This window comes from Necator americanus, chromosome IV (genome assembly GCF_031761385.1).
Source record: "Necator americanus strain Aroian chromosome IV, whole genome shotgun sequence".
Classification (NCBI taxonomy): domain Eukaryota; kingdom Metazoa; phylum Nematoda; class Chromadorea; order Rhabditida; family Ancylostomatidae; genus Necator; species Necator americanus.
The window spans coordinates 2,104,361-2,117,167 of NC_087374.1; the positions used below are offsets into that span (position 1 = coordinate 2,104,361).

General features: G+C 40.1%; 1 protein-coding gene across 2 annotated transcripts; it reads left to right on the plus strand.

The window, feature by feature from the left end:
• Positions 1-5,953: 5,953 nt before the first annotated feature.
• On the plus strand, positions 5,954-8,914 carry RB195_000180 (uncharacterized protein; the record flags this gene model as incomplete). Of its 2 annotated transcripts, XM_064196370.1 has the most annotated exons (4): positions 5,954-6,091; positions 6,183-6,271; positions 6,936-6,997; positions 8,856-8,914. In XM_064196370.1, the coding sequence occupies 4 exons, from the start codon at positions 5,954-5,956 to the stop codon at positions 8,912-8,914; spliced, it is 348 nt and encodes a 115-aa protein (XP_064052251.1). The 2 variants fall into 2 exon arrangements, with proteins under 2 accessions (XP_064052251.1, XP_013302105.1); XM_013446651.2 differs by lacking the exon at positions 8,856-8,914 and having other exon boundaries at positions 6,936-7,035.
• Positions 8,915-12,807: the final 3,893 nt, after the last annotated feature.

Genomic DNA, 12,807 nt, shown 5'->3' on the forward strand with positions numbered 1-12,807 from the left:
ATATATGTTACGTGTTTGCTATGTTTTTGTGTTTTTGTTTTTGTTATTTTTCTAATGTTCTTGTTTTATTTGAAACGTATTACTACTTCTTGATCACAGTAGTACATGACTGGTCGGAGGAAATTCAAATAGAACGTGTTATGATTGCAAAATAGGGGTTTAATACAAGCCATATATCCACGATATAATCCAGACAAAATGTTGCAAAAAAAAGACGAAGTAGGGTGGAAGCGTGAACGTCACCGGCGCTGTGAAAGGTTATTATCTGGGCGTTAATTGCTTGACGCTACGATAAGATAAACAGGCGGAGAGAGGCGCATTCGATGTTTTTTGCCGCATCTGGAATGAACGTTGAACCATCAAGTATTGCTTTCCTGGAATTTTCCGAACAACAGCTTCAAATTCCCTATTTTGTGGTTACTGCCTCGGAGTACATTCTGAAGTGCCCCAGTAAGAAATTCGAATCCTCATATTACGTACACCATCACAAAATAAAACTCTTAATTGATAGGGTTCGTCGGGAACCATCCTTGGCTCTCCTTGAATAGCATAAAGCAAAACACCTCAGCAAAATATAGTAGCGCTAAAACGGTGAGGTGAAGGAAGCGGTTGAAATCGCGCTGGGGCCATCGCGAACTGCATCGAAGAATGGTGCTAACAAGGGTCCTCACTCGATCTTAACCGCTACGCTCCAACGCACCGCTTCGAACCAATTTTCAAGTCATTTCGACTCTACTATTCATCCTTTGGTGGTTTTTTTTAAAGTAGTGGCACCTAGGACTTTCTTACAGCTCTTGATATCCGCTCAATATATGGTCCTTTAGAATAAGTTAAGAATAAAAAACAACAATTAAACAATAACAATCAACTTAAATAGCAATGAGAATTTAACAATTACTTGAGTACTATTGATATACTTCCAACCCCGAGGGCGCGAAGTTGTAGAGCAAAGTATTTCAAAGTTATGTGGAGTGATGCTTGGTCGCTTACCGAAACCCTTTCCAGAAAAAAAGAAGTTTTAATGAGATATAAATGTCATAAATAAACGCGAGTCAACAGATGCTTCATGTGATCAACAGAAATTACTTAGAGAAAAATGGGAAACATTTAGGAACTGTGATGAGAATGTCTTAAATGTTGCAATCCTGCGTAAATCAATTGGCATTGACCTAGTCAATTGTTCGAGGGCGTAAAAAACATTCGAGGAGTTATTCATGGCATGAAATACTGAAAGGCGCCGTCTCCCACATTCAGAAAAAAAAAGTGGTATGAGAGAAGAGCAAGAGGTCGAAGGTGAAGAGGTGCAGAGTTGATGCATCGATAAAAGAGAAATGAAAGAAGAACGAAGGATTAGGATAGAAATATAAGGTTAATGCAAATGATTTCCATAAATGTCGTTAACTGATTACACTGGCGGGTTTCCGGTGTTTTTGCTTGGTTATGTTGCATGCAAGGAATACGTGGTGGTGTCATCTGTCAATTGGACATCAGGCATCGTTCAGATAAGTCGATATAAAGGCACGTGAGAGGAATTTCTTGTAATGGAGAATGAAAAAAGTACATTTGTGGTATGTAATGAGTTTCGGAAAGGCATGAATGTTCGGATCGGCACTCATGCTCATTTGGAAATGAAGGATGAAAGGATAAAGTGTCTGGCGTTAGTTAATCCGCTTGCGATACGCCATCAAGTTCACTTCAATTCAGAATCATTTTGAGGTTACGAAGGTGTAATTAGCCTATACAATAACTTGTGGGGGCTAGTCAATTCAGTGTTTTTATCCTCCTAGACTGCTACAAATTTATCGGCTCAAGAGGGACCATCGGTATTGGGGCGGACCCGAACTTCCAATGGATCGAGCAGACATAGCGGAACTTCTTATCGACTGCGCCACACCCACTCACATTTGAAGATTGAAGCACTGTAGAGGGTATGCCACATGAAAATTCTGTATATATACCACATTTTGCTGATAATATTATTTAAAGAACAATTGAAAATTGCACGTAATGATAGTGACTTGATATGAACGAAGTATGAAATTTCTGATAAGCTCAGGGATATTTTTTTGAAGATTATTTGGGCTCATTGCCGGAGAAGAATGAAAGGAACAGGATCCTGGAATAGGATTCTGGAACCATCGTTGTTCAGTAATTTTGTGGAGAAGAGTTCTGACACGAAAAGTTCACCGAGAGAAACAAACGGCCAATGACGTATGAAAATAGGGGGAATTGAACAACCGTGAACACTGTTAGAACTGGATTCGTCGAAGGCTCGTATATTGGTAAAACGTGGTGGTAAATCTATGATTCTAATGTTTTTCTGTGATTTAAAGAGTTATGTATTCTCTACGACTGGTATTCTTTGGAAAATTCGGGAATTCAGTAAAAAAAAAGAAGAATTTTGCAAGGTAACGATTTTTCTATTGACTGAGAAAGCAGTGGAATCAATGGAAACTGCTGAAAAATGATTTAATTTATGAATTCGATGGAAAGATCACTTATCTGATGTCATGTTTTAACAACCTTATATAGGCTTTGTTCTGTTATGGAATCATCCAGTTATTTAGACGATTCGAAGTGTAAACTTTTTTTTTGGTAAGAAATGTGATGAAGCAGAAACCAGTTCTTATGAACGTCAGTTCCTTCTTTACTCTTCTACTATGTAATATGGTCTTCAAAGATATAATCTGATGGATAAGTGCTCAGGAGTTAGCAACTGGTAGCGGCGATTAGTATAAGGGACAGTTTTTTTAATAGATTTTTTTTTATAGCAAATCAATTTTATAGCAATTTTATATTTTTTTATTAACTAGCTGTAATCCACTTTTCTGCTCTCAAAAACGTTTCCGCAAAAGTTAGATGGCATTTTTTCTTGGTTTGTTAAGGTTCTGCTCCAGTAAACATCTCTTTTTCTGCAATAAAATGCAACGGTATAGACCTGCAACGAAGCCCTGACTTCTGTAGTTTTCAAGGTTCTGCCTCTGTGTGATTTTATGCCAAATATAATCATAATGCTATTTGTGAATAATGGAATTCGTAATAATAAATGAGAAGTAATTTCTAACTTTAATTTTTAATTTAATTTAATTTTGACAGTAACAATAAAATGATGGTAATGATAATTCGTAACAATAATAGAACGATTAAATGGAAAACGGTGTAGCTGAAAATGTAAGAATTTTGATGGAAGGATCATTATACTCAGAAATTTCTAATGAGTAGTGAAACATGGCTGACCAACACGCATTTCTTGGCCATGTGGTTATCATGATACATCTTCTGGATACATCGGAAACTTGTTCCTTGCAGCAATCCAACAAAATTATGACCAATAAGAGTGGTAGAAAAACAAGCTCTCAGAAAATACCCACTTTCAGAAAATCTACTTTTAATTTAAAAACATCCTCAATCGAATGCGAAAAATGCGAATCTGTCTAGAGTTTAATCGATACGAATATTCTTTGGCACGAATATTGAGTTACGGTGAGCTACATAATTACCTGAATGACCGTAATATTGATACAAAAAAACAACAGCAAAAAAATATTTGCTCCTCTGAAGTGACAAAAAGGTAATTAATTTATAGTAACTTATGGACAACCTCAAGGATTGACCATAAATAGGATGCATTTGATTTTATTTTTTCCCATAAATATTACACAAAACTTATGTAAATGAGGATATGTAGGCTGGATTTCGTTTTTGACAAATTTACAAACTCTTTTGTGTATCATTTGAGCTGTTTCGTTGATTGTTTTGAGTATTTTTTACATCTCCTGTTGCCTCAAGGGAGGAACATTTAATGAAGTGTTGATCAAATGTAATTTCCAGGAAATCTGAAAACTTTCTGATGGAAACTAGTATTCGCTGACGGCAAGACCAATACACATATTTGAGTCAACATACGGTGATGTGTGGAGTTGCTTTGCTTTATGTAAATAAACACAAAGTACATACCTAGTTCACGGTCGTTTTCTTTTCTTTTTATTTGAGAGATGTCAAAAAAAAAACATTTCAAGATTTTTTGTTTGTTTTATCTGTGTAGTGGCTTGTGTACTTACTAAAAATAATAATGTACTTCGATGAAGATAAATGTGCAATTCTCAGAGTGGTACAAGACATACACATGCACTTCTGTGTCTCTGTGCCAGCCTGAGAATATTACTTTTGTTACACTGTCGTAAATAAGCATGTGCTACCGTTGGGTGGAAGAATGCACTACATCTATCAATCGTTACTGGTTTGACGTTACTAAAAAACAACTCACATCCCCGTGTAGTTGTATGGTGAGAGCTGTAGGATGGGCGAATGAGGAGATTTTCGAATTTCAACAACACAATCCATGTATCTTCGAAATTTGAAAGTTTTCTCGATGGGTCCTGAATGAAATAATGGGTTCTGTTTTGAGTGTAGTGGATCTGTAATTTATCCGTCACCTTCTTGTCTCGGATTATCTCAAGGATCCATGATTTCACCCACGTTAGTTCTGTTATTTAAAGAAAAAAACAACTGAAATAAAATGCTGCAGCTGTCACGTGCACTTTCGTTAATGTTCGTACTTAGTCACAGTCATAGTCACTTCACAATACCATTCGTCCAGCACTTAAAATACTTTGATACTTAAAATACTTAAAATACATAAAATACTTTGCGTGGATTTTTTTCCTTGAAATTCAATAATAATTTCCAGCACTGGAAAAAACTGACGACACAAGGTTCCAAAAGTAGGGAACACTTGAAATATGAACTAATATTTTTCTAAAAATTGGAAATTTAAGAATTATTTAAAAACTTATTTAAAATTATCTTAATATTAGTGCATATTTTTAAATTTATTTGAATAATTTATTTAAAAAAGAAGGAATTAACATGTTCTGACGGAGGTTTAGCCACCTTCGCATCAATTTTGTACACTGTCAACCGGAGTCAACCTTATTTACGATAAGGGTACGATAAATGATGAAGAGCATGCTAAAAAAGACTCTAATAAAAATTAAATCCATTTGGATAAGTGGTGAAGTTATTCACATGTGATAAACAAAGTGATTGATTTAACTTTAGTAATTAGGTTTTTTAAAGTTATCTGCATCACTTTGCAGAATAACTATCAAAGTTGGTTTTAGTAAGGTATTCAAAGTATATTACATTACACATTAGCGATTCGCTCATCTATTTTAAGACGATTCACTGCCCAGGAATAAATACCTCATCTCTTGAATCCAGTAATGCATATGCGGCATATCTATGTACCCTATGGTTTCACCAAGGACCAAATCATTTGTTGAAATTAATTAATTAAGAATATCATAAGGAATAAAGATGCTTCGAGTGTTCTGATGCTATTCGTATTCTTCAGTTACATCATTTTCGAATGGAAAATACTTAATATTGATTAAATGGTGATTGGTTCTTAATGAGATTTACTAAAGGCAATTTAAACTACAAAAATGTAACTCACGCTACTCCAAATGATTCCAAAACTACAGTACAAGGAGATGGAGTTGATAATTGTCCATATTTTACGTAATATCGATTAAATCCCTGATTTCTCCACTGATCATCTATGAGACGCTCGAAGAAAAATCATTTTATGTGTCCCATACACAACTGTAGATAAACAACAGCTGCCAGTAATTCGTAGAAGACACGCGGCTCTCTGGAAATATCCAGGAGATGCGCGTGACGCTCTAGTTGTTGGGCACCCTCACTAAATGCCGTATGTTTTCGAAGATGTTTGTTTTCTTGCGATCATCCACCAACCCAAAGAACAATCCGCACATTGTCGCTATAAAAGAGGTCCAGCCTGGTACTGTTGGCAGAATTTTTGACCTATTCTGTTGTTCTGTTTCTGCCTTCGTTTTATTGGATTGTAACTGTATTGAATTAGATATACTGGGTTCTTCAACCACTACTTTCTTTGTTCCAGAATCGAATTCGTAAACTTTTCGCAAAAATGAGTGTACCCGTTGAACGCCGTCAGTCTTGGGATTGGCCTCTTCAATCGAACGATGAATTTGTGGGACTCATTGATGATGACACACATTTTGAAGTCAGTCTAGAAGCGAAATACTTCACGGCTAAGGAAATTGAGGTGACTATATACTGGTAATACATTTGCTGATGCGGAAATACTTATTTGTTGTATTGATTTCGGGCTGTTATAATAAATTGAAATATTATAGGTGAAAACTATAGGAGACCTGATCGAAATCCATATGGATCATGAAGCGCGTGGTAACGACATAACGAATGTTAGTAGGAGCATTACAAGGTTTGTTCTTCAGCACAAAACTAGAATAGTAGATGAAAAATTAGGAAAAAAAGTACGCTGGATGATAACGGATGAGAGGAGCCTGTAAAGAGTCTCGGCAGCTTGTTTTTAATTGATTAATTAATTGATTAATTAACTAATTATTTAATCATAAGCGTTATACAATGGATTAGTATTCCTACTGTGACAAAACTAATAGAAATAGCGAGTTTAATAGTTTATCTCCTCTTCAGATTGGCGTTGTTAAATAAAATCAAGAGCCAAAAGTTTTGCAGAAAATCAAAAAATTCAAAGATCTTTGGATTAATCGAAAATTTTGACGAATCACGGGGCTTCATTACTGTGAATTATTTCGGTTAAATTCAGCAATATAAATGCTACTCCAGTCAAAAATTATTTTATTACTACTTAAATTATAAGGCTTCCGTGAAAAACGTAATAATCTTATATTTTTGGCTTAGTATGTCATGCTGTGGTCTCCTTTCTCTACTGCTGTTTTCTATCGATGTTTTTTTCTCAATTACTGTTCGTTATTCCTTTACCTAAAGTACATGTCAATACCTTATTCGGGACATTTATGGATACCACCTTCCTGAGGATGATCCAAATCGTTAATTAACGTCGAAACAAATTTTTCTCAGTGTCTCAGTGGCCTGATTTTCAGGTGCTACAAACTTCCAGCAGGTGTTGATCCGTCGACGTTGAAGAGCAACCTGGACAAACATGGTATTCTTCGTATTACGGCACTGAAGCATAAAAAATAAGTAAAATCATTTTTAAACATTTCTTGAACTCTGTTCGTACTTCAATCTGTCTATACACATGCAAAAATCTCCGATAATATTTGGATTTTTTCCATTTGAACCTCCAATCTGCTTATCTATTATTGATCAAATTTTGTACAGGTCTGCAGTATTTGGGATTCTGGAGTCATTTTTAAATAATGTGTTCTTTGAGCGATAGTATTTCGGTATTGTAAATATGTTTACGGCAATTCAATTACGCCAATAAAATTTTTGATTTTACACTTATCAGTTTAACTGAAATGAGCACGGAAGAACTGAATAAGAAAAAAGTGCTGAAGTGAACCGTGCGAGAAAGATATCGACTAAATAGAAGAATCAAGGTCTTCAGACAATTTTCAGACGATCAAAAGGTCAAATGTTCAGATAATTTGCTAGAATCTGCAATTAAGTGAGTGTTGAATAACAATTCTGAAGTCCACTGGCTGTGGAAGCAAAGAAAACCTGAAATCATGCGATTATGTTCTTGCAAACTATGAAAAAAAATTAATAACTCAACGTGATAAAATATGAAAATTAGAAGATAAGGCAGGAGGAAGGAAAAATCCTTAAAAACTGCTGATACGAATGATTAATAGGTGTGGCGCAATCGGTTAGAGATCCGTTGTAGCGATAAGGTCGGTCATTAAAGCGGTTCGAAACCGCCCTAATGCAAACCAAGCTTTTCATCCCTTCGTGGTCGATAATTCTGTATCAGACTTGTCTGAGGGTATAAAAACACTGACTTGACACATTGGCTAGCCCCCACATTGCAAAAGCTAACAAGGGTTCCAAAATCCTAACGATTAGGAATTGCAGTAAAATGCGTTGGCGCATCCCAAGTGGATTGATACGCTAGTGACATTATTCTTTTTATAATGATGAATGGTTAATTATTACTGGCAAGACTTCCATCTCAATGAGTTTGCAAATAACTCCTCAGCCAGTCACCCCTGTCTTTAGTGCATTCTACTGTAGTTTTTGCACGTCTATTAAAAAGAAATAAGTAATTTTATCTGAGTTACTTGTCTTGAACGCCGGACAAATGTTATGGCCCAACGCGGTTTATCCGCATCTTCGCCGATAAGATATTAATTTTTAATATTACCCATATTTTGAACCTCCCCGTGAAATTCAGTGAAGCCAAAAGCATGCAATCTTTCTATCGGTCAGCAGAGACGAAAAATATTAAATAATGGGAAAATTCTGGCAAACAGATTTTTCACGTGGTTCTCCTTTGTAAAGTCGAGGGTGGTGTTTGCCAGTAATCTGCAGCTGCTAACAACTGCTGCCTTTACGACGTAGGTATAAGATCACTTGAGTGTAGAGGGAAAGTGAATAAACAACACGTTCCTACAAATGTCACCTTACCATTTCCATATATTTTCAAGAAAAGGACACAATAGATACTGACAATCGCCGTTTTGGTCAGAAAAAATCGCAAAGGTAATGTTGCGTATGATCTGACGTACGGTAGAGTCGAAACAGGCAGACAGACATTAAAGGACATCGACGGACATTAAAGGACATAAAGAACGGTGGGTTTGTTTAAGCGGTTTCACTCGAAACGGTGCGGTGGAGCGCAGCGGTTAGGTTCGAATAAGGACCAATGCTACCGCCGTTTCTTGCTGAGGTTCGCGATTGTGCCACCCCGATTCTATCTGCTGCTGTCGGAATTCCGCCGTGCTTGTCGTTCTGACCCGCCTAAATAAAGGTATTGCTACTCCTCATAACAGTCGGAAACCGACCGCTACCAGAATTTTCTCGTGATCCTTTATTGGAAGTCTGCTGAAACATTTCAGATCAGCAGCAAGAACTGCCCATCAGTGCCGAAGACGACAAAGCCGGGCAGTTAACGTAAAGGTATTGCAAGAGATTATCTGTTCTCTCTAAGCATTTGACAAGTGAGCTTATATGTTTTCACTATGATCAATTACTATAAGCACAACCAGCAAAGCAAGAAAGCAAAGTTGAGTAGCAATCAGACTACCATACACAGCTGAGTTAAAAAGAGAGCAGAAATGGAATCTAAAACATCGAAAAAACATCATTATAGTCGTTTTCTCAGGGAGATGCCATATGATCAATAGGAGCACACAACCATATCTTAAAAGTACCTTCAAAAGCCAATGATCACGTCAAACAATAATTCAGCACCTACTCAGATACACAGATGGCAAGTTTCACTAAAATGCGGACACAGACATCTCTCTTAGTCATTTTGTTTCCTCGTCATCATCATAAAAGAAACTCACAAATTTCTTGAGGAGACATACACGAAGCCCCTCAGCAGCTCTCAGTAAGCACATTACTGAAGGAAACAGATCACCCCATGACAAAAGTAGAGTCCCGCAGGTGCCCTTAGCACCTCATAGAAATCTCACAAATCACAGCCTCCTCTAAATACATCTCCATTAACTCAGACTCCTGCAAAACCATTGCTCCCGGTGAGGCTCGAACTCAGAACCTTCAGATTATGAGACTGACGCGCTGCCGACTGCGCTACGGAAGCGCATCATAATAGAGATGGAACAAACACAAGAAATTTCTCCTAGAGAACATTCGACACCCCCACCACACCCGCTTCAACTTCTACGCCCCTCATTCTACTGCAAAACGATTGCTCCCGGTGAGGCTCGAACTCACGACCTTCAGATTATGAGACTGACGCGCTGCCGACTGCGCTACGGAAGCGCATCATAATAGAGATGGAACAAACGCAAGAAATTTCTCCTAGAGAACATTCGACATTCCCACCACACGCAATTCAACTTCTACGCCACTCAGTCTACTGCAAAACGATTGTTCCCGGTGAGGCTCGAACTCACGACCTTCAAATTATGAGACTGACGCGCTGCCGACTGCGCTACGAAGCGCATCATAATCGATTTCGACCAATCACAAGAAATTTCTCCTAGAGAACATTCGACACTCCCACCACACGCAATTCAACTTCTACGCCACTCAGTCTACTGCAAAACGATTGTTCCCGGTGAGGCTCGAACTCACGACCTTCAAATTATGAGACTGACGCGCTGCCGACTGCGCTACGGAAGCGCATCATAATCGATTTCGACCAATCACAAGAAATTTCTCCTAGAGAACATTCGACACTCCCACCACACGCAATTCAACTTCTACGCCACTCAGTCTACTGCAAAACGATTGTTCCCGGTGAGGCTCGAACTCACGACCTTCAAATTATGAGACTGACGCGCTGCCGACTGCGCTACGGAAGCGCATCATAATAGAGATGGAACAAACACAAGAAATTTCTCCTAGAGAACATTCGACATTCCCACCACACGCAATTCAACTTCTACGCCACTCAGTCTACTGCAAAACGATTGTTCCCGGTGAGGCTCGAACTCACGACCTTCAAATTATGAGACTGACGCGCTGCCGACTGCGCTACGGAAGCGCATCATAATCGATTTCGACCAATCACAAGAAATTTCTCCTAGAGAACATTCGACACTCCCACCACACGCAATTCAACTTCTACGCTCCTCAGTCTACTGCAAAACGATTGCTCCCGGTGAGGCTCGAACTCACGACCTTCAAATTATGAGACTGACGCGCTGCCGACTGCGCTACGGAAGCGCATCATAATCGAGTTCGACCAATCACAAGAAATTTCTCCCAGGAACATTCGACACTCCCACCACACGCAATTCAACTTCTACGCCACTCAGTCTACTGCAAAACGATTGCTCCCGGTGAGGCTCGAACTCACGACCTTCAGATTATGAGACTGACGCGCTGCCGACTGCGCTACGGAAGCGCATCATAATTTATTCGGACCAATCACGAGAAATTTCTCCTCGAGAACACTTCCACCCCACCACGCAATTCAACTTCTACGCCCCTCAGTCTACTGCAAAACGATTGCTCCCGGTGAGCCAACTCACTCATTACCCTTAATCGATTTGACCAATCACAAGAAATTTCTCCTAGAGAACATTCGACACTCCCACCACACCCGTTTCATCTTCTACGCCCCTCAGTCTACTGCAAAACGATTGTTCCCGGTGAGGCTCGAACTCACGACCTTCAGATTATGAGACTGACGCGCTGCCGACTGCGCTACGGAAGCGCATCATAATTTATTCGGACCAATCACGAGAAATTTCTCCTAGAGAACATTCGACACCCCCACCACACCCGCTTCAACTTCTACGCCCCTCAGTCTACTGCAAAACGATTGTTCCCGGTGAGGCTCGAACTCACGACCTTCAAATTATGAGACTGACGCGCTGCCGACTGCGCTACGGAAGCGCATCATAATTTATTCGGACCAATCACGAGAAATTTCTCCTCGAGAACATTCGACATTCCCACCACACGCAATTCAACTTCTACGCCACTCAGTCTACTGCAAAACGATTGCTCCCGGTGAGGCTCGAACTCAAGACCTTCAGATTATGAGACTGACGCGCTGCAACGATTGCCTGGACTGACGCGCTCATCATAATCGATTTCGACCAATCACAAGAAATTTCTCCTAGAGAACATTCGACACTCCCACCACACCCGTTTCAACTTCACCTCCTCAGTCTACTCAAACATTCTGGTACTCCGCTTCAACTTCTACGCCCCTCAGTCTACTGCAAAACGATTGCTCCCGGTGAGGCTCGAACTCACGACCTTCAGATTATGAGACTGACGCGCTGCCGACTGCGCTACGGAAGCGCATCACAGTCGATTTGGACCAATCACAAGAAATTTCTCCTAGAGAACACTCCACACCACACCCGCTTCAACTTCTACGCCCCTCAGTCTACTGCAAAACGATTGCTCCCGGTGAGGCTCGAACTCACGACCTTCAGATTATGAGACTGACGCGCTGCCGACTGCGCTACGGAAGCGCATCACAGTCGATTTGGACCAATCACAAGAAATTTCTCCTAGAGAACATTCGACACTCCCACCACACCGCTTCAACTTCTACGCCCCTCAGTCTACAGCAAAACGATTGCTCCCGGTGAGGCTCGAACTCACGACCTTCAGATTATGAGACTGACGCGCTGCCGACTGCGCTACGGAAGCGCATCACAGTCGATTTGGACCAATCACAAGAAATTTCTCCTAGAGACACTCCCACCACACCGCTTCAACTTCTACGCCCCTCAGTCTACTGCAAAACGATTGCTCCCGGTGAGGCTCGAACTCACGACCTTCAGATTATGAGACTGACGCGCTGCCGACTGCGCTACGGAAGCGCATCATAGTAGAGATGGAACAAACACAAGAAATTTCTCCTAGAGACCTCAATCTCCAGACACTACCACACCCGCTTCAACTTCTACGCTAACTCCCACCACACCCGTTTCACGCCACTCAGTCTACTGCAAAACGATTGCTCCCGGTGAGGCTCGAACTCACGACCTTCAGATTATGAGACTGACGCGCTGCCGACTGCGCTACGGAAGCGCATCATAATCGATTTCGACCAATCACAAGAAATTTCTCCTAGAGAACATTCGACACTCCCACCACACCCGTTTCAACTTCTACGCTCCTCAGTCTACTGCAAAACGATTGCTCCCGGTGAGGCTCGAACTCACGACCTTCAGATTATGAGACTGACGCGCTGCCGACTGCGCTACGGAAGCGCATCATAATAGATTTACCAAAACACAAGAAATTTCTCCTAGAGAACATTCGACACTCCCACCACACCCGTTTCAACTTCTACGCTCCTCAGTCTACTGCAAAACGATTGCTCCCGGTGAGGCTCGAACTCACGACCTT